Source organism: Gobio gobio (assembly GCF_949357685.1).
Source record: "Gobio gobio genome assembly, chromosome: 8".
Lineage (NCBI taxonomy): Eukaryota > Metazoa > Chordata > Actinopteri > Cypriniformes > Gobionidae > Gobio > Gobio gobio.
Genome location: NC_137114.1, coordinates 15328484 through 15351035, shown reverse-complemented (window position 1 = coordinate 15351035; position 22552 = coordinate 15328484). Strand labels below are relative to the sequence as shown.

The 22552-nt window shown below is 38.3% G+C and overlaps 1 protein-coding gene across 5 annotated transcripts in view; it reads right to left on the bottom strand.

Moving 5' to 3' along the window:
• ece2b (endothelin converting enzyme 2b) overlaps positions 1 to 22552 on the bottom strand; it is a 96102-nt gene that overhangs the window by 5074 nt on the left and 68476 nt on the right. For all 5 annotated transcript variants that reach the window (XM_079824533.1, XM_079824537.1, XM_079824535.1 and 2 more), the window contains 12 exons: positions 21299 to 21423; positions 15688 to 15834; positions 15487 to 15549; positions 15191 to 15379; positions 7498 to 7640; positions 7097 to 7211; positions 2225 to 2335; positions 1960 to 2058; positions 1728 to 1805; positions 621 to 724; positions 418 to 528; positions 262 to 329 (listed from right to left, as the gene is read on the bottom strand). In XM_079824533.1, the coding sequence (XP_079680659.1) occupies positions 262 to 329; positions 418 to 528; positions 621 to 724; positions 1728 to 1805; positions 1960 to 2058; positions 2225 to 2335; positions 7097 to 7211; positions 7498 to 7640; positions 15191 to 15379; positions 15487 to 15549; positions 15688 to 15834; positions 21299 to 21423 (1353 nt within the window). The remainder of the gene's footprint in view (positions 1 to 261; positions 330 to 417; positions 529 to 620; positions 725 to 1727; positions 1806 to 1959; positions 2059 to 2224; positions 2336 to 7096; positions 7212 to 7497; positions 7641 to 15190; positions 15380 to 15486; positions 15550 to 15687; positions 15835 to 21298; positions 21424 to 22552) is intronic.

Here is a 22552-nt window from a genome sequence, read left to right as displayed (position 1 = left end):
AGAAGTTAAGTTCATAGAAGTTAAGTTCAAAATCATTACATTCAGTTCACACTTTATTCTTTTAAAGTATATTTTTCCATAATAAATACTATTTTCAATAGTATGCTAAAATGTGCTTCTTTTTTTTAAAAAGGAAAACCGAGGACAACAGAGAGAACGTCGAGAATGGTAATGAAAAAACTTTTTTTCTATCTTTTCTAATAATATTTTTGGGAATCAGGGAAAGACAAAAACATATGAAATGACCCCCAGTGTACTAACCTTGGTCATCAAATGCATGCGTTAACTCGTGTCCCATGACCACTCCAATACCACCGAAGTTTAAAGCTCTGTGAGACACACCAAAACATCATAGTTGTTACAAACTCAGGAGGTTTTTTTAGCAACATGGTAACTATTTCAGCCGTGTCTGCTCACTTGGGGTGATCGTGGGCGTAGAACGGGGCCTGTAAGATGCCAGCGGGGAAGACGATTCCATTCTTGGTTGGCATGTAGTAAGCGTTCACCGTGGGTGGAGTCATACTCCATCTAGAGATGGAAAGATAGCGCAATCACAAATCATCCACCGTTGTACAGGATGCCTGGGATTTTTCACTCCTAACACACACTGTTGAACTCACTGGTCTCTGTTTGGTGGCTTGCGGAGCTGGTCTGCCATCACTCGTGCTGAGAAGTTATAGAAGTTGATCATATTCTGGAAGAAGTTGTCTTCTGTAACCTCGTACTACAGGCAAAACATCACATTGCCTGTTAGCTGGGATATTCAGGATTAATAAATTAAATAAAGTACTTAATAAATCAAAATCTAATAATATTATTAAGTGCTGTCAAACGATGAATCGCATCCAAAATAAAAGTTTGTGTTTACATAGTATATGTGTGTGCACTGTGTATATATAAATACACACACATGCATGCATATATTTAAGACATATTCTTTGACTATACAAGTCAAGTAAAGTCACCTGTATTTCTTTATTACAGTGATGATAGGAAATTAATTTTGTTTTAGATGAAAAGCTAAAGTAAGTTTTTGATTGATTCATTTCTGTTGTAGAAAACGGATTTCAAAATTCATGTCAAAAAATATATTGCACGAAATGAAAACAATAATGTAAATATTATTATTATAAGTGTGATTCAAAAAATTTAAAGAGCATTTAAAAAACAAAAAACAAGAATGATTTCATCTCTTAAATGTCTTAGTGTGTGTTTTGGTCATAATTTAGACTTTTTTTAAAATCTAATTTCAGCTTTTTATCTCATACTTAGGATTTTTAATCATAATTAAATAGATTTTTAAGTCATGATTTTGACTTTAAATCCATTTATCTCAGAATTTTTAAAGTCCTAATTTCAACTGTTCACCTCACAATGACTTAGCATGTCATATTTTTGACTTTTAATCTAATAATGAGGACATTTAAAATCATATTTTCAACATTTTATCTCTTAATTATGAATTTATAATAATTGAAATGAGCTGATCAGTAATATAGTTGAATATTTAGTGTCCCCAACTGAGCAAGCCAGAGCCAAAGGCGACGGTGGCAAGGAACCAAAACTCCATCAGGTGACAGAATGGAGAGAAAAGAAAGCACAACTGAAAAAAAGCCCATTGAAACACAACTACACCGCTAAATTTGAGACGCATTGAAAATCATTTAATCCTGGAAATAAAGTTTGATGATTCTACAGATGTAAACAAAAGCTGTTTGCTGACTCACCCCGTCATACACATCATCAAGCTCTTTGGAGTCCAGAATGAAGTCTGGAAATCCGATCATGTCGTAGATGGCATCCGCCTAGATCCAGAGAAGACACTTTATCCTGATTTCTTGGCAAGCAATGCAAAGTGTTTACAGTTAAGCTGCTTTTGCGGTCTTGAATCCCAGACAAATCTGCAAGTTTTGGTTATCCAGTCATGCTGCTGTCTCTATAATTCTCATTCTCTCTCACCTTGTCCTTGGCAGCTTGTCGGGTCTGTTCATCCATCCAGCGCAAATCATCTAGCGCGTTTTTGAAAGCTGAGCGGATTTCATTGATCATCCCCTCCGCCTTCATTTGGACAGAAAAGATGAGGTTGTGAACTGTGTAATTCACATTGCTGCCACATGGTGGCAAACACGCATCAACAATGAGATTTTAAATGAAGAATGAGGCCATGCATTGTCAAACACGTATACAGTAGGTTTTAGTCTCACAGTGGCTTTGAGTAACTCACTATTTCTTTGCTCTGTTTGTCGAAAGTGGCTTTGACGAAAAGAGCACCCAATGCAAAACCAAGAGTGTCATCTGTGTTCCCAATACACGTCTGCCAGCGTGGGGTACAGGACTGAACAAAAAAACAGACATATTGACAAATTACATACACATTAACTTATCTGGCAACCTGAAACAAGCAGTCATAAAATCACAAAATATTAAACATGCTCCAACTAAACAAATCACACAATCGCACATATTTCAAGAAAAGTTCAGATTTTTTTGTCATGAAAAAGAAGTGTGCTTAAATGTGTACTTGTAGCGTACGTCAAATCTTAAACGGACACTCTCAGGGAAAAAGGTACAAAAGCTGTACCTTTTCAAAAAGGGGCGGCAGTGGCTCAGTGGTTCATGTAGGTTGTCTACAAACCGGAAGGTTGGTGGTTCGATCCCCGGTTCCACCTGACCAAGTGCCGAGGTGTCCATGAGCAAGACACCTAACCCCAGCTGCTCCCGACGAGCTGGATGGCGCCTTGCATGGCTGACACCGCCGTCGGTGGGTGAATGTGAGGCAAATGTAAAGCTTTTTGGATGGCCGTAGGTCTGTTAAAAGCGTTATATAAATGCAGTCTTTTTTTTAATTTACCATTTACCAATATACACCGTTTAGTAACCTTATGAAAAGGTACCGTCCCAATGGCAGCTTTTGTACCTTTTTTTCTGAGAGTGTATTTAAAAAAAAACTGTAGTTAACTTACAGATAATAAAATAGTAATGGCAAAAGGTAACTCAAGTGTACTTAAAGAGATTCCATTTTTATGACTATGTTTCTTAACACACTTTCTAATAATTGTCACACTTTATTCCAGATGATGATAAAGATTCAAAAGGTTCTAAAACAAAGGTAGGCTATTTATTAAATAAACTGTGGTACGAAGGCGGCAACGAAATAGTGTGTAGACGCAACAATAGGCAACCGCACAACTCAAATGGAAACAGAGAAGAACTTAAATATAGAAAGATAAGAGCCCAAGGGCAAACAGGTGAGCAGATTGACTGAGCGTCCATAGAAACAAATGATTGGCGGGAAAACAAACGGAACAACAGGAAACAGGTAACTGAGGAATACAAACTAAAAGTCCATGAAAATGAAGCTAAACAAAAGCCACTAGATGACAAGCCTGCAACCATTAGCCAAAAAAACGTAACGGCTAATGCTAACGCTGTGGCTGCCAGTACACAGGAAAGGAGACCAGGGGCTTTTATTTAAATAATGGAAGTCAAAGGAGAAGAGGCTTCACTTCACAGAATAAACCGCTTTTGTGAAGAAACAGCTTATCATTTAATGAATCGACTTCCTGTCCACTCATCTTCAACATGTTTTATGCCAAACAATACGTTTGTTGGGAACGATATCCATAGTATTTCATTGTAATCTTGAATGATATTATATATTGTCTAAAGAAAGTATAAAATACCTATGTTTCCTTTCTTTGGCGTTCAGGTTTTACCAGTTATGATAAGACTTGAATGGTAATGACTATTATAACTGCATGCATATGATGCTGATATTATGTATTTTAATGAATAAAGAGAAAATTAATAATTTAATTATTGTGTTATATTGTATGTTGTTTAATGAGTATTATTTCTATTGCTGCCAGGTTAGTCTTGTATTGTAATGATTTATGACTGCTGTGTGACTAATGATGATGATGATATAACACTTTTTAATGAATGAAGGTAAAACAATAACTACAATTAATGAATTAAATATTTATTAGATTACAATGAAGTGTACTCTTAAATGTGGTTTAATGCACCCATAAACAATGCAGTCCAACTGTACCTTTACTAGCGATATAACACCAAATATAGAACTTTTATTCACAAGACCAGCGCACTAATAATCCACAAGAAACTGATTACGAAAACTGTAACAGACACTGCGGGCACTGACGTTACTGCCATTACCAGTGTTGGGGGTAACGCATTTTAACTTGAGTTATGTAATCAGATTACTTTTTTCAAGTAACTAGTAAAGTAAAGCATTACTTTTACTAGTTACTTTTTCAAGTAAGTAATGCAAGTTACTTTGTTTTCCCATTTATTGACTGACAGCTCTTAAAAAAAGGTGTTGGCTGAAAACATGATGGTTATTTTAGTTGTAGACTAAATGTGAGCAGGCATTTACTAATCTCATTCAGTAAATCAGAATACTATGCAAACGTCTAATAATTAAATATATATAAGAAAAATTACTTAGATTAGAATTTTTAGTTTTTATTGGTGAAGTAAGTGGTAAACTTTCTTCTCCCGCATCCTATTCTGCAATCCTGCACAGCTGAAAGGTTTGTTTGAGCTGCGCCCTCTACTGTACATTCGTGAATTTGCATTTCCTTCAGACTGAAGCTTATTATTTCATTTTTGATGTGAAAGGGCCTTTACATTTGCCCAAAAATATTACTTTTTTGTTATAAAAATACAAGCCTGGCCCAGGTGAGAAAAAGTAGTGCGAAAGCAACGCATGACTTTTCTAAAAAAGTAACCAAGTAACGCATTTAGTTACTTTTTAAGGGAGTAACACAATATTGTAATGCATTACTTTTAAAAGTAACTTTCCCCAACACTGGCCATTACACGATAGGCTGAGAGGTGCCGCACGTCTTATCTCCCTATAATAAGACAATCTTTGACTAAACACACATGGATCGTGACAATAATGTCAAATTAAAAGGTTTACTTTAAAGTACAGTTATAATATTTGTTTAGATAAAATTTTGCTGTCATTTCTGTCATACTACAGTACATTACAAAGTACATTACATTTAAATTAATTTATTTAACATATACTAAATTACAACTTAATCATTACAGATATGTAATAACAAATTTATTTGAATGCGTGACATAAAAGTTTCAATAGAAATTATGTTAAAGTATATGTTTATATGATTATGATTATGATAATGATTAAGTTTATTAACCATAAATGCTTGCCAGTTGTAAAAAATGGTTGCTGGCAAACAGACGCAGAAGATCAACAGTATTCCAACACAAAGTTTTAATGATAATAATCCAGGAGACCGGTTTAGCAACACACACACACACACACACACACACACACACACACACACACACACACACACACACACACACACACACACACACACACACACACACACACACACACACACACACACACACACACACACACACACACACACACACACACACACACACACACATGTAGTGTTTTCATCTTTTATGGGGACTTTCCATAGGCGTAATGGTTTTTATACCGTACATACCGTATATTCTATCCCCCTACACTGCCCCTGCCCCTAAACCTAACCCTCACAGGAGACATTCTGCAATTTTACATTTTCAAAAAACATCACTTAGTCTGATTTATAAGATGTTTTCCTCATGGGGACCTAAAAATGTCCCCACAAGGATGAGGATTTCGGATATTGCTATCTTTGTGGGGACATTTTGTCCCCATAACGTGATGATTACCAGTCCACACACACACACACACACACACACACACACACACACACACACACACACACACACACACACACACACACACACACACACACACACACACACACACACACACACACACACACACACGAGACCAGACAATGACCATAAGAAAAGCAGCAATTTAAAGGGATAGTTAGCCAAAAATGAAAATTCTGTCATCATTTAATCACCCTCAAGTTGTTCCAAACCTGTATGAATTTCTTTGTTCTGCTGAACACAAAGGAAGATATTTCAGCAGAACAAAGAAATTCATTGAGGCTTGGAACAGCTTCTGAGTAAATGATGACAGAATTTTCATTTTTGGGTGAACTATCCCTTTAAAGTGCTGCTTTTCTTATGGTCATTGACTGGTCTTGTGTGTGTGTGTGTGTGTGTGTGTGTGTGTGTGTGTGTGTGTGTGTGTGTGTGTGTGTGTGTGTGTGTGTGTGTGTGTGTGTGTGTGTGTGTGTGTGTGTGTGTGTGTGTGTGTGTGTGTGTGTGTGTGTGTGTGTGTGTGTGTGTGTGTGTGTGTGTGTGTGTGTGTGTGTGTGTGTGTGTGTGTGTGTGTGTAATGCAGATAACAATGTGATAATTAAACACAGCTGAACCTAACGAAACTCATAATGAAGTGTGACCATAGAGACGGAAGACAGGCGGGAACTCAATTAAACTAAGAATGAACATAACTGAACTTAACCCATGACACCAGTACATTCTGTATATTTCAAAAACGATAGAAATAATTATGAAATTACAAATAAAGATGTACAAATAAAGTCCTCCTTTAAATAACATGCAATTACATGTTCTACAATATTACATTTCGTTCACACTTAGGTATATTCTTTCCATAATAAGTACTTTTTTAAATCCATAAAATGAAGGTGAATGGGGACTGGGGCTGTTGAGCTCTAAAAATACAATACAAGTATCATAAAAGTAGTCCATATGACACTAGCTAGCATATTTCAAGTCTTCTGAATCCATATGATTGCTCAGGATGAAGAACACACCGAAAGTTTGACTCAATATGCACAAATTAAAATGAGATTTGAGAGGTGTGGGAAAAAAGAGCAAGATTTTCAGTGAATAATGACTTGAATTTCCATCTGTTCATCACATAAAGCTTATCTTATGACTTCATTAGATGTGTATTTTTTGGCATTTTCAATGCTTGACAATCCCAGTCTCCATTCACTTCCATCACATGGAGATAGAAAAAAACATATTTTTGTGTTGCATGAAACATGTAATTTGGAATTGGAACAACACAAAGGCGAGTGAATATCTGACAACCAAATTTACAGGTTTGCGCAAACTATTTCTTTAATTCATTCATACACACCCCAACTACACACACCTTCTTAGTGCCATAGAGGCTCTCCAGGAGCTTATCCTGAGCGTTCTCAAACCGCTGGTCAAGACTGGACGCTCCTTTCTGCACCAGATTCCAGATCATGTAATTATTCAGAAGGCTGGAGAAGAAAGAGAAAGAGTGCATCCTAATATCTAAAAAAAGGACCATTGCTGCATGTGTATTCATTTATTTATACAGGTAGAGTGAGAGACAGTGTTACAGAAGATCTAAAAAGGAATAACTGCATTACAATTCTTAGACGGAGAGGCAGAAAGAAAGAGAGAGAGAAAGAGAGAGACTGTTATTATTACTGAATGTTCTGATACACAATCTAAACAGACGCTCTCAGAGGGGACGTCCACTTCCTCAACTCTGATTAGCTGTAACCATAGAGACAGCCGTACCTGCGGTCAGTCTTGTTGATAAGCTCCGAAACTTGTTGCATGTATTCCTTGGCGTAGACCACCACAGGCTCTGTGTCGTTCAACTCTAGCGGTGAAAGGACGGAGTTCAGATAATCCAACCATTCAACTGCCGGAGCCAACACCTAATGACCGAAACAAACATCATATGCTGTATGTTATGCTGTAAAATCACGTTAGGAATGCTTTTGGGCCGTTTCGGGCTTTGTCAAAGGCACCCATATATACGAAAAAAGCAAAAAACACGCCCTGTAACTGACGTTTTCAGTTGCAATAATGTAGCACAATTATGGAAGCTGTAATTATGCAATTGTAACTTTATATCTCATAATTACAAATGTATATGTCGCAATGTTACTTCATATCTCACAAGACTATACAGTATTGTAAAGTGAGTTTATATCTTGCAATTGTGACTATTTCTCATAATTGTTACTTTTTATACAACAGTTCTTTCTGGTTCTCGAATCTGATTGGCTGAGAGGCGTGCGATATTCTCCCAGTATCAGCATTAGAAACGTTTCTCTGTTTGTATCACTCCACTTACAACGACTGTCATGGCGGTCGAGCAAATCCACCATATTTTTTACAAATGCTACTGTTGTTGTGTCACGGAATGTGGCTTCAAGAGTTTTTTAGGCGAGAATGTAGTTATTTAGACCTCCAATATGTGACTCTCTACGTTTTCGCAGATGCGAGCTCCAGGCCGTCAGCGGCTGTTCAGTGTTTGTGTATCCTGAACCATCCACCCCGCCAAAGAACCTTTATTTTTGTGTACCCTTTTCGAGAACAGCTCCATCTCAGCCAGTCTTTTGGGAATTTGCCGCTGTCTCTTATGTAGATAGTGGATAAACCAGATAAGTAAATGGGCAATTTTTAGTCTTATTAATCTATTACTTGTTTCAGAGCAAACTGGAACTGGTTAAGGGGAAAATTAAGTTTCATAACTTTATATTTAGGCTATATTTACCTTGAATCCTGTACTGGAGCGCCGCTTTTGTACGTTTGACTGAATTGTCTGCTTGTGTTTATTTCCTATTGTCTTTTAAAATGGCTATTGTTGTTAATTTAAATATTGTTGTTCAATAAATATTATTTTATATAGATTATACGCCGTATTTGGCATTGAGAAGCATCCCGTTAGTGGTTGTGAAATTGACTTCAGTGTTACACTTTTACACCATTATATGGCGGTCTTTATGAGTGTGTCTCTGGTCAGGACAATTGGGAAATTGTTTTAGCGCTGTCATGGGATCCCCTTAACTTTCAAAAGTTAATGAAAACTATCGCTTTCCTCAAAGGACATTCAAACAGATTTTTTATAATGTATATAATAACATGGACATCGACCTGAAGAATGAATGCTATATCAGATGTTTAGTCGACCTCTTTCTCTCATAATACTCTACTCTAATACAATAAGCTTCAATGAAGCGATGATTCTAAAGTGATGGTTTAGAATAAGTAACAGAGGTTTGGGCTCATCTGTCAAACTGTCAACTTGAGGTTTGAATCCGTGGCGGAAGGAAGTTCTGCACAAAAGAGGGTTTTTTAAGACACTGTTATTGTTTCTTATTTATTTACACACTTGTGCCATCGTGTATAAACGCAATATCACACGAGAGGCGTATATCTTGAGACCTCACAATTGTGACTTTATATTTCGCAATGGGACTATTTATTGTCAAATGTGGTAATTAGCACACGAATTTACACTATTAGTTAATAATATGGACCAGATTTATTAAACAGGGCAAATTAGCATGAGAGCGCAATTCCATAAAAGCGCCGATGGGAGTTGACAGTTCTGCGCGTGATCTACTGACGACGTGCAAAATTAATGAAGCGACGAGAATAGTTTTTGTGCGCAAACAAAAAATCAAAATAGCGACTTTATTCAACTTTATTCTGGGCCTCTGACGTGCACTCACGAAGCACCACGACGCATGCGCGAGAATATGACGTCGAGCACAGTTCGGGCATCCATGAAATGCACACTTTAGCACCATTTTGAGCACTACGCCAAGACCTAAAGCACAATCAATGTAGAATTCAACAGCTTGGATACGGCGCGTCTTTCTTTGCTTGTAAACAAAGCTCAGAACGCCAGCTCTATTCTCGTGTGTGCGTCATGGTGTTTCACGAGTTCACGTCAGAGGTCCAGAATAAAGTTGAATAAAGTCGCTATTTACATTTTTTTGTTTGCGCACAAAAACTATTCTCGTCGCTTCATAAAATGATTGTAGAACCACTATAGTGAGATGGACTTTTAACGACGTCTTTTAGTACCTTTTATGGGTCTTGTGAGTGTAAATTACATTGCTGCCAATGGAGGCCTTTCTGAGCCATCGGATTTCAACTAAAATATCTTCATTTGTGTTCCGAAGATGAACGGAGGTCTTACGGGTGTTGAACGACATGAGGGTGAGTAATTAATGACAGAATTTTATTTTTTGGGTGAACTAACCCTTTAATAAATGGTTTAGTTCTTCATGAGTCATAAATTAACTCATGATTATCTGCGCATTAGTTAAGCATGAATTAATGCATATTAGTGCACCCGAATTGTGAAGTGTTACCGATTTTTGTTTGTCTGGCTATCACCAGACCCAGCTCAATTTAAGATTGAACAATGAACATTGGCCTGGGGAGTCTGCTCTTTATTTGCTACTGCACAAGAGGCGTGATCAAAGAGCATAATTCAAATGACTTCAATTGGATTCAATTGGATAGTCCTTCCACCAATCAGACCACAAGAGGCGTGATCAACGGGCAACGACCCATCGCTTCTCTATCCGTCTTCATGTTAAACCCGCCAATAGCGTGCCAGGTGGATAAGCCAGTCTGTGATTGGTTCCCGCAAAAGTGTAACAGAAGCAGTAGAAATGAATGTTCAGGTTTCCAGAATGAGTTGCAGGGCGAAATCAAATCGCCGGCAGATCAGACTGGGTAAACTTGTAATTGCTTGTAAATGCCGCTATATAACTTTATGTTTCACAGTGTGGGTTAATATCTTGCAGTGTCACTTTAACAATATTACAATTGTGACTTTATATCTCACAACTGTGTCTATCTCTCATAATGTGATTTTTATATTTTGCAATGCGATAATTTAGTTAATGTAGCTCTACAACTCACAATGTGACTATTTATCATAAAATCTTGCAGCATTGCTACATCTCATAATTGTGAATTTTTATATAACAATTGTGACTATCGAAATGTGACTATATCATGCAATGACAACTTTATTTCCTGAAATTGTCACTTTATATCTGACACTTGCAACTTTATATCTCTCTAGGTGACTTTACATCACACAATTTGACTTTATTTAATCAGTTAAAGCTTCAGTAACAGGGGTTACAGTAATCAAGTGAATAGTATTCGGCTGCTCATATTTGAACATAACAGCACTTTAATAAAAACCTTTTATACGCCACCAAACATGGAGAGTTACATTTAATTATGACCAACTCTCATTTTTCCATAACCTTGGCTGTGAAAGCTCTGCTTGTCTCAATATTCTTTCAGCCATGAAAAGGACACAGAATGCGTGCTCGGATTCGCTCTCACACAAAATGCTCAAATAATCAGCAGGCTAGAGTCAATAACCTGCATGTTTGCATTCCTGAAACCTAGATGCAATTCTAGCCGCTCTGCCCTTGGGTGTAATAAAACAAAGACCTCCATCGTAAACACACAGCTGAAAGCCCCCATCTACCCTCATTCAGCCTTCATCTCTACTGTGGATTTCAAGCAGATGAAAACAAATTAGGTGACTCAAATGGACTATTTTCCCTCTCTCTTATGGTTATGAGAGGCTGTGTTGTTTTTTAATAAACTCAAAAACCAAGCGAACCCTTGAGGTTGCTCTGCATAAAGACGTGCAAAATAAGAAGCGACTGTTTCAAGCTTTGTCTAATGAGAGCTGATGTAAAATACAATTAAATTCTGAAATGAGGGCTGTCAAAATGTTCAAATATAAGAATTATTAAACATGGACTAACATGTATTTAATTCCACTTTATACATGATTCATTCTGTTCCGTATGATTTCCACAAACTGCTTAGAACCTTCAGATCTGATTGGAATTGATCGCAGACACATGTTAGACCAGCTAGTTCCTAGTTAAGCACCTGTTAATCAGTAAGGGATGGAAAAAATCCATTTATACTTCAATCTTTGTGTAAGGGGAGATTAAGTCCATAAAGTGTGGGGAAGGGAAAGTTGTTTGTTATGGAAGTACTCTGTGTTCCTGTCACGACTGGTTGACGCAGTGATGAGGCGAGCAGTTTATATTTGCAGCAATCTCTTTTTATTTACAAACTCAAAATAAAACTAAGGTTGTAAGGATATCAGAAACAGATTCGGACGGTAATTGTTTCTCATGGGGTCGGAAGGTATTTTCATCATTTTCAGAGGCTAGTCTGGGATTTTATTGCCGTCCGAATCCAGAATGTCAGTGTTTTTCTCCCACCACACGCGTAAAAATCCTCGGCCGAATTACCTACTGTTTTTTGAGAAACAATTGAAATGCCTTTTTTAGTTTTCAAGAAGAGATCACTTTAAAATTCACTGTTTATATCCTTTTTGACCACTGCAGAGCACCGTACGGTTGCGCTTTGCAGTAATTGGAATGCATTTTAAAGATCTAGCCTACACTTTTACTAAACTTTACTGAAATGCTGGAGAGTATTTATAAGAACAATATTCCATCACCACTCAAAAGGGAAAGAGAAGAAAAGAACATAAACATTTGAAATGGGCCGTTGTTGTCTCTTAAGAGGCTATATTAACTTATTTCCACTCATTTCCACATTTTTTAAATGAAGTCCATCCTTTTGAGATAAAATACAAGACAAAAAAACATTTTAACTATAATGTGTCTATATCTTCGGAGATTTAAATAATTAAATAATAATTAGGATATTATTTGCCTATTATTAAATTAAATATGCATTTATTCTTATTATTCCAAGCATATGCGAACCCCTGCGACTGACCACGTGAGCAGCGTGTTCCCGGGTTTGAAGGATCACAAAGCTCGCTCCTCCACCGTGAATAAATCTCCATCCGAATGCACAAGTTTTATCACTGAGGTGGCATGCAAATGTATTTTTAAGGATGTCCACATGGGCTTTAAACGAAACAAATACTAACTGGCTCAATATATACTAACTCAAACCAATGAAAGAAATAAGAAAGAGGTGTGGTGCATCAAACAATGGATAACCATGGAAACTGAACAGGAAACGAAGCAAAACCAACAAAGAACTACCAAACTGTGAACTCAGATATAACTGTCAAGTACTGTTAGTTTCATTGTGCTTTAGTTTGGTCTTGTTCTGTTTCTTTTTGCCTTGTTGTTGTTATTTTTTTGCCCTGTTATGCTGAGTTGACGCTGCACGATTTTAGGCCCGATTTTCACTAGCCGACAGGTTTTGCGAAATTGCAGACAAATGCCCGAAATCTGTGCTAGAGTGACAATCCCGCAGGGTGAATTATCAGATGATCTGAGAGAATCACAAACGAGTCGCCGACACCTGTGAGATATTTGGCATGCTAAATATCCGGACCGAAATCCTGCTGTGTGAAATGTGTTCTGACTGAAAATAACATCGGCGGTGATAGCCAATGAGAGGGCAGTGGGCGCTTCAGGGAGGAGTTATAGATCTGAATATCAGTATTTTAATAGATATATTTACAATTATATCAAACAGAAGCAAAGCACAAACATTTGCTTGACCAGCCGCAACAGCAGCACATTGCAAAATTATCTATTTACCTCCAACTCTCTTCGCAGAACAAAATTATATGTAGTGAAATGTAGTTTGCGCACCAGACAGAGTTGTCGGCGATTCTTCCTATTGTAAAGCCATGCAGTGTGAAACCTCCTGTCGCCGATCCATCATGCAGTGTGAACACAGCAGTGACTGAATGCTACCCCAGATAGTTATGCAGTGTGAAAAGAACTGTGATCTGATGACTTTGAAAACCGTGCAGTGTGAACTCGGCATTAGATACCTTGGTTACTAATGTGAGTTTCACACCTGTTCTCTTATCTGTTGATTACTGCCTGTGTATTTAAGCCTTCGGTTCTCACAGTTCTTGGTTTGGTATCGTCATTGTATTACGTGGTTGTGTCCTATGCTCATTCCTGTGATTTTCAATGTGTTCCCTGTTGGATTTTTCTCTATCGTTGTGCGATTATTGCAACCCGTTGCTGATGATAACTTGATAAAACGTAAAAAACGATAAAACGTTTTTTTTTGTGTGTGTGTGAGAGAGAGTAAAGAGCACTTCTATAAATTCAAACAAAACACACAAACTGACTACATGTTATGTTATTTAGCTTTCTTTCCTTAAAAAAGAGCCCAGCATGTTAAGTCAAATGTAAGAATCCTCCTGGGCATCTGCACACATCTGAGCTCCACGGCTCCCAGAGACGTTTGCTCATCACACACGAGAGAATAGTGACATGAATATATAATGTATTGGGCTTCAGCTTTAAAGCAGGGGAATGCTTGTGAATGCAGGAGAACTGCTGGTAATTTTGCATACACTTCCATCAGATGGTTTTCTTGCAAATTTAGTCAAAAGTAAAGGAAAATATACTATAAATTTTTTTTAACAAGTACATCAACTGATGTCTGTTTAATCATTTGTAAAACAATTTATTTATATATATATATATATATATATATATATATATATATATATATATATATATATATATATATATATATATATATATATATATATATATATATATATATATATATATATATATATATATATATATATATTATTATTTTTTTAAGTAGAATAATAAGCATTAAATAATATTAATATAATGATAATATTTTAAACATTCTTAGTAACAAAAACCCTTTTGAAAAGATTGAACTTATTCCATTTATACTGACAGCAGACATAATTTAATCAGTAAGCAATCAACCGTCATGTCTACTCCTCCACCTCACTACTTCACTGTACAGTTGCTCAGCAACTGTTGCCACGGAAATCACCGGAGCCTTCACAAAACAAGTTTCAATGCAGGTGCTCACAGATAAAATCTTGATAATTAAATGATGGAAACAAGCCAGAAGACGCAAAATCTATATGCACAGAAGGATAATAGATGTGGTGTTCTGTTGAGACAGATACATGAGAATATGGCAAATATAGATAGATAGATAGATAGATAGATAGATAGATAGATAGATAGATAGATAGATAGATAGATAGATAGATAGATAGATGGATGGATGGATGGATGGATGGATGGATGGATGGATGGATGGATGGATGGATGGATGGACGGACGGACGGACGGACGGACGGACGGACGGACGGACGGATGGATGGATGGAACGACAGAAAGTTCATAAAGTGCGAACACACTTGGACACACAGCGGTAAACCTGACTCCATGCACTGAATTATTCATAAACTCTCTCTTCTCGTATCTCATACAAACACCTTTAATAAGCAATATGTCTGAAACACACTCATTATAACAGTTTAATGATTACAACTAATGATCCCAAATATTCAGCTCAGAATTTCTGAGCTTCCTCAACACACGTTCATCTGTCATCTGTACAGCACTACTACACCAAATCCTCATGACTTCTATCTAATTAAAACCTTGTGAGCCTGCACACGCACCTGGAGTTCAGCTATCGTTATCTTGTGGTAGATCTTTTCCTCGTCTCGCCGTTCGTCCTGAGGCACCGTGATGTTAGCCAGCGCTGTCTCGAAGTCCAAGATTTGCTGCATCTGACCCCGAGTGGAATTCTTGTCTCCTCCCAACAACAATCCCAACTCTACCATGTAATCCAGATAAGCCTTCAACACCTAAACAAAGATCAGTGGCAGGCTTTTAGACATGGACTAAAAGCTGCTTTAAATATATTACAAAATGTTTTTTAATTATTGATACTTTAATTTCAGCTTCATGATACCTTCTCATTTGTCTTATTGAGGTAATAATCTCGGGATGGGAGGAAGAGTCCTGATTGGTCAACCTGGAGAAAGAGGAGGTTTACACAGGTGAGCAAACACCACAGGTGTGATAAATACTGTGAATACAATAAAACAAACATGAAACAAAAACGTTCAAACAGCAGATGCTCTATAAAACTTGATAAAGTGAGTAAACGTACCTGAATGACATTACTGTTGGAGTTTTTAGGGTCCACGCTGACGCCAACAGTGAAGAAGGGCTGAGCTCTGTAAGGTCCAGAAATTGTCTTTAAAACGTCCAGAAAGTTATCTTTATCCCAAGACTCTGTGATGTTCCAGCCTCCTATCTATATACACACACACACACACACACACACACACACACACACACACAAACACAAAGAAAAAACATCAGTTTCTAGCAAGAAGGTGGTACTTAAGTCCTACAGTAAGTCCTACTGTGGAAATCAAAAGTGACCATATTTACTATCTTTATATTTGTTCCTGATCATATTCCTGGCCAAGGCAAAGCCAGGGTGCCAGAATACTGAGCGGAGCCGGTGTGCCCAAGGACTGAGGAGAAGCCGGATGGGATGGCGAAGCCCGATAGAGCCAAAGGGGTGGTGGGATTAGTCACAGACAAAGACCTGTAAATCCATTCGCAGGTCCCAGGTGGAGCCGAGGGGGCTAGGAGCCATGGTGAAGCTGACAGGTTGACGGGCAGAGGTGGAGTGACGGGTTTGGAGGTTCTAGGCAAAGCAAATGGGTCAACTGTCCAGGGTTGAACTGACAAACTATCAGTCCAAGGCGAGACCACGATGCACTGAGCAAACAGTGTAGAAGAAGACAAAGGACTGATGAGAGGCAGTGAAGACAGGGCTGAAAGACTGGGCAGGGGTTTCATAAAAAGCCTTTCTGGTCTATACTGGAGACAGACATTCTAAGGCCCTGTCCCAAATGGCACACTTCATATGCACTTACGGTCTTGTGGACTTACAATGGCTGCTGCGTGCGCTTGTCCGTTAAGTCCAAGAGACCATAGGGTCTCCTCTTTGTCACTTTCACGAGCCCCCCCTTTGAGGTCGATATGCCCCCTAAATGCGCACCTTTACAGAGCCCGCACTTAAGCAAAGCTCAGCAGCAGACCTCTACCTGACAGTCAAAGTGGCGTTACGTCACGAAAGTGCAGACTCATGGGAAGACCGCAAGTGTTTAGGGTGCCATTTGGGACAGGGCCTAAGCCTCCTTGGCCGACAGGGGACAGGGATACTTATTATAAACAGTTTTTGGCCGCCGCAGAACCAACAGACATCTCAGGAACAGGCAAAGGAGGTTGGAGTGGGAGGCAGGACGGGAACATCAAAGACATCAATAACTCAGTGCTAGGTGACAAAACTGTGCAGGATGGCGAAATAGGCAGGGTGCTAACATTTGTGCTCCACACCATCCCCTCATATTGTATTCCCTCTCTAATGGAAAATGTTGCCAGCTCATGCACATGGTCAGACATTTTAGGCTCAGGCTCTGTGTCTGCGTTGGGCTCAGGCTTCACGTCCGTTGAGACGGAAGCGGTGAGTGGCACAAAGAGCATAACGTGGACGGTTGCATTATGATCCATATTTTATTAGCTGGGAAAACAATGCAATAAACAACTGATTTCATAAGTAACAGCTAGTAGTGATGTGTCGTTCATGAACGATTCGTTCATTTTGAACGAATCTTTAATATGACTCGAGAACAACGGATTGTCTCAGAGAGCGATTCGTTCATTTTGTGTTGACTGTGCATGCGCAACATCCCATATGTTCTGTACAAGAAACAGAATTGATTAGTTCATCTCTCGAGTCTTCGGGTTTGAGTCATTCGTTCATCAAGTCCCAGCCCCATTAGGCAAGGCTATACAGTCACCGGAAACAGAAAAGATTAGTCAATCTCTTGAGTCTTCTCGTTCGAGTCATTCGTTCAAGTCCCCATAGGCTGAATGCAGAAACACTTAATCTCTCGAGTCTCGTTTTTTGTCACGTGACGTGACAGCCGTGTTGAATACAGAAATTTGTTAATTCCTTTACAGTCTATGGTTAATTCACAACCTTCCTTACAAACAAGTGAGTAGTTTTTTTTGTTTGTTTAGTTCAGTTTTTTTGCTAGTATAATTGATTTTCATATGAAGCCTGGACACATTGGGTTGTTCAGAATGGATAGGCATAACAAATGTTTATTGCATATATCTTCTGATGACTTTATAATGATAAATATATTACAACATGCAGTCAATAATACGACTGTAACGAGACACTGAACAGGGAAGCGGTCATGTGAAAAAAGAATGAACGACTCAAACGAGAAAACTCGAGAGATGAACTAATCTTTTCTGTTTCCGGTGACTGCATAGCCTTGCATACGGGGCTGTCACGGCCCAGATCAGACATGATGACCGAACTAACGGCTCATACCCGAAGAAACGAGAGGTGAAATAAAACTTTCCATGTGAAGTGACAAAGGAAAGAACGATTTGGATCGGGAGGTGAGGTGAACTAACAGACTGCATACATAGCCTGAAGACCCAGCTTAAAGGTCCCGTTCTTCGTGTTTTTTTGAAGCTTTGATTGTGTTTACAGTGTGCAATATAACATGTGTTCATGTTTCGCGTGTAAAAAAACACAGTATTTTTCACACTATTTACTTATCTGTATACCGCTGTTTCCACTGTCCTAAAAACGGCTGGTGATTTCCTTGTTCTATAAAGTCCCTCCTTCAGAAACACGTAACGAGTTCTGATTGTGCAAGCGGTTCCTGTGCTGTGATTCGACCACAGCTTAGCGCACGTGAAAGCGGTTCCTGTGTTGTAATTTGACAGCAGCTTAGCGCATGTTGGAAAGGTCACGCCTCTTAACGGAGAGATGTATGCGTTCAATAATCTCTACAGCTTCCCTGGGAAAGCCAAACAAAGGTGATTTGACTCCTGGATGAAAATAACAGCGTCTCGATGACATGGCGATAAACACATTCAACGCAACAGTTCCTTTTCTCCACGCGACCGTCAGCTTCTCCACGTGGGACAGCAACAAGACCGCGCCCCCTTTTTCGCGTTTCTTTGTGGGCGGAGGTTAGTCTGTTCTACTGCTCTACTGACGTAATTAAAGAAGGAAGTACCAGGATGTAGTCCAAGCCAGCCGTTCGCTGTAGGCTTTGAAAGGGAACTTCTGTTAAATAAAATATCTCGCTTGGCATTGAACTTTGAGCTTTATAATTTTACAGGTATTATTTATGCTCTAACAGCAACATTACACACTAACTAAAGTTTGAACAATGGAATCGCGAAGAAGGGGACCTTTAAGCAAATAATTCATCTTTTCTAATCTAATCTTTTCTCAAAGTTTGGCCATGGCTGCATTAGCTTATAGTTTATTTTTTATTCCAAAAGTACTAAATGTGTTGAAAAATGTAGCATGTAGCATTGTAATTAGATTCTGCTGAAATGAACGAAATTACTTGAAAAAAGATTCATTCATTTTGCTGAACAAGATTCAAAGATCCGAGTCAGTAAAATTATCCGAAATTCCCACTACTAACAACTAGGGCTGTCGAAGTTAACGCTTTAACACATGCAATTACTTCAAAATCCTTAATGTGTTAAAATAATCTAACGCAAATTTTGCAAATAAATTGGAGCATGGGAAATTGTGTGATTGGCGAAATTTTCATCACGCAATTAGATGATCTTAGAAGTCGGGAGTTTCCACAGTCGGGAGCTTCTACAATGCTGGATTTTCTTGTTGCAATATGTCACATTACTGAAGTAAAATAAGCTGCAAATGCAATTTCATGTTGATTTTCAAATGTATCGATCAAAGGTATTACGCTCTGGAAGTGTGAAAAAAGACAAAAACTTGAAGAGCATGAATCGGGCTGATGTGTTCAGGCTGACACCTAATATCAAAGCCAATTAAATCTGTCTCACCTCTGAGAATAAAACTATTCTCAGCTCTCTTCAACACTATACACTCTATCACTGTGATCCCAATGACACAAGATGACAGAAAGAGTGACAGATTGGGAGAAAGACAAAAGTGTGTTCAAAAGGCAGCTCATCAGAGGCAGTGCAAATTTTCCGTCCTCCATCATCCCAACCGTATCTCTTTTAAACCTTCCAGAAGGCTGCTCTATTTGGGGAGGGCTGTAAATTAGGTAGATGAAGGGCTGTTTGACATCTCTACTTTGTGTATGTAACACGGATTAATCTTTCAGGTCTGTGCTGAGGGTTAGTTTCAGAGCTTTCTTCTTCAAAATGGCTGATTCAGAGAGATAGAAGTGCATGAAAACGTCTTTCACTGAAGGATGTCTACATAATTTCAAGGCTCGCTGATTTTAAACCGAGAGGAATTGATAGTATCATAGCCATTTGAGACAAGTTATCTTGCTCAGTTCAAATAAAGGACACAGCAAAGAGATGCACAGAAAACCAATTAAAAACAATTAATCAGGCATCAAATTAAACCAAAGGTCATCCTACAAAATTGGTGTTTTTGTGTCCCTAATTAATACATAAAAATGAAGTGAATAGCTGACACCAGCGTTTACTGTGTTATTTTTTTTTCTACATAATTTTTTCTTTACCCCTGTGTTTTGCTGTAGTAAATATGCACAATTGCAATAGAAAGTATATATAGCCTACCTTATTCAAATAGTGTAAGATATACATAATAATTATATAATGAATTATATAATAGTCAGTTTGTTTTATATTTTATACATGATAAAGGGATAGTACATTTTTATGTTTATCTGCTTACCCCCAGGGCATCCAAGATGTAGGTGTCTTTGTTTCTTCAGTAGAACACAAATGAAGATTGATTTTGATTCATGATTTTTAACTCCAATCGTTGCAGTGTGATAGTCGTATAATGCATGTCAATGGGGATATTTTAGAGTATGAGAGCAATGAGAGTAAAAACACACAGACATACAAATCCATATTAAACCATGCGGCTCGTGGCGACACATTGATGTCTTAAGACACGAAACGATCGGTTTCTGCGCGAAACGAACAGTATTTATGTTATTTTTTTACCTCTTATCAGACGAATGTCATCTAGTATTCCCAGCGCCATAACTTCCGGCGAATAAGGTCAAAATACTAGTGCGATCAAAGATATACATACGTAGATGCCTCATTTGACCGATCCGCACATGCACTAATGAGGAATCTATGTATATATCTATGATCGCGCCGGTATTTTGCATGTTTTTTGACCTTATTCACCGGAAGTGATGGCGCTGGGACGGCTGATGCAGAGCCATAGAAAAAAATTAAATACATTTTTAAATATGGATGTTTTTCTTACAAAAACGCATCAATTCGCTTCAGAAGGCCTTTATTAACGCCCCGGGGCCGTGTGGAGCACGTTATTTGACGGTCAGATGTAATTTTTATGGACTTCAAAAACAGACCAACTATTACTGCTATAATAATGCTTGGATTAGCCAGAACATTTTTAATATAACTCAGATTTTATTCGTCTGAAAGAAGAATGTCACATACACCTCGGATGACTTGAGGGTGAGTAAATCATGGGCTCATTTTCATTTTTGGGTGAACTATCCCTTTAAGTCTGTCAAAGGGGACAATTTTAAATGATCACGTTACCATGGTTGTGTATGGAAAACAATTGATTACTGAAAATTGGGAATTTGTATAAATATTTGCATTAGATTTACTTTAAAAAACACCTTCAAAAATTTAAAAGGTTCCCAATTCTTGTTTGCACTGTTTACACTCCACACCAGAGGGGGCGCCGCAGAAACACTCACCTTTGTAATCAAGTCGATGAGCGGTTGGGCTCCGAGCTCTTCTATCCGTTGTTCATTGAGACAGGAAAGATAGTAGGACTGCGTCTTTCTCTCTGCCTCACTGCTCGAGTTAAAGGTGCCATTTTCTACAGGAAAACATAATAAATTTCATTTGAGTTGCATCACAAAATTGTAATTGTATCATACTGTCATTATTTACTCAGCCTCATGTTTATTCCAAACTTTATATCCAAATTTCTATTTTCCATAGAATACAAAACGAGAAATGTTCAGGCTGCTAGGCAAGGCAAGTTTATTTATTTAGCACATTTGGCACAACTTTATTTTAAGGTGTTAGGAACCTTTATTTAGTTTGTGTTTGGAACAACATTGGGTGACTAACACATGACCGTTTTCATTTTTAGGTGAAATATTCTTTTAGAGCTTGATGCTAAGGAAAAATTGTCCCCCACAGGAATAAAAGACAGGACATGAAGGACGAGAGACAGGAACGTCACATGGTTAAAGGGCAAAGCTTGGAGCACCATCGTTAGGGTAAATAAACATGACAGCAGGGAGAACAACTTGTGCTGGGTCAATACACAGGGTCATAAAACAGCCATCTGAGTTTCTCCAGCTGCCTGACAAGCTGACAAGACGGTGCCCTCTGATTGGCTCCCGTCATGTTGCGCGGCATGATGGTACGTAGGCAGAAGCAGTGCAGTGGAAACTGAGTCAGAACTGGAAGAACTGCAAAAAGGGTCCTGTCATCCATCTTTTTAATGTCACGTTCATGACAGCTGCCCTTGCACGACAAAACGTGACGAAATGCAGACGCCGTTGGCGAGCCAAACAACCAGGGTGGTTTTCATCCTCAATAACCTCTGCCATCAGTCGCAGTCAAAACACTGTGTGTCGCAGCTGGCAGCGAGAAAAGCACTGCCACTGTCATGCTAACTTTATTCACATGAGAAATGGCCAAATTAAGAGGATAGATTGATTGGCAGTGCTGGGTGCAAATTGGACTCAAAAGGGAAACCACCGGTGAGGGCCAACCTATAAGTAAGCCATGCAGGTTGACTTCCTAAAGCAACCAACTTTTAGTATTTTTCACTCAAATTACGATTCAGGGTCAGATTATCAATTGATAAAGACTTATTTTTTTGCAGTTCCATGCACAATAATGTTCTGACCTCAAAACACTTTTACCATACTGCAAGATTTGTAAACTAATATATATTGACATTTGCATCCCATAACTAGCTCCATATGTAT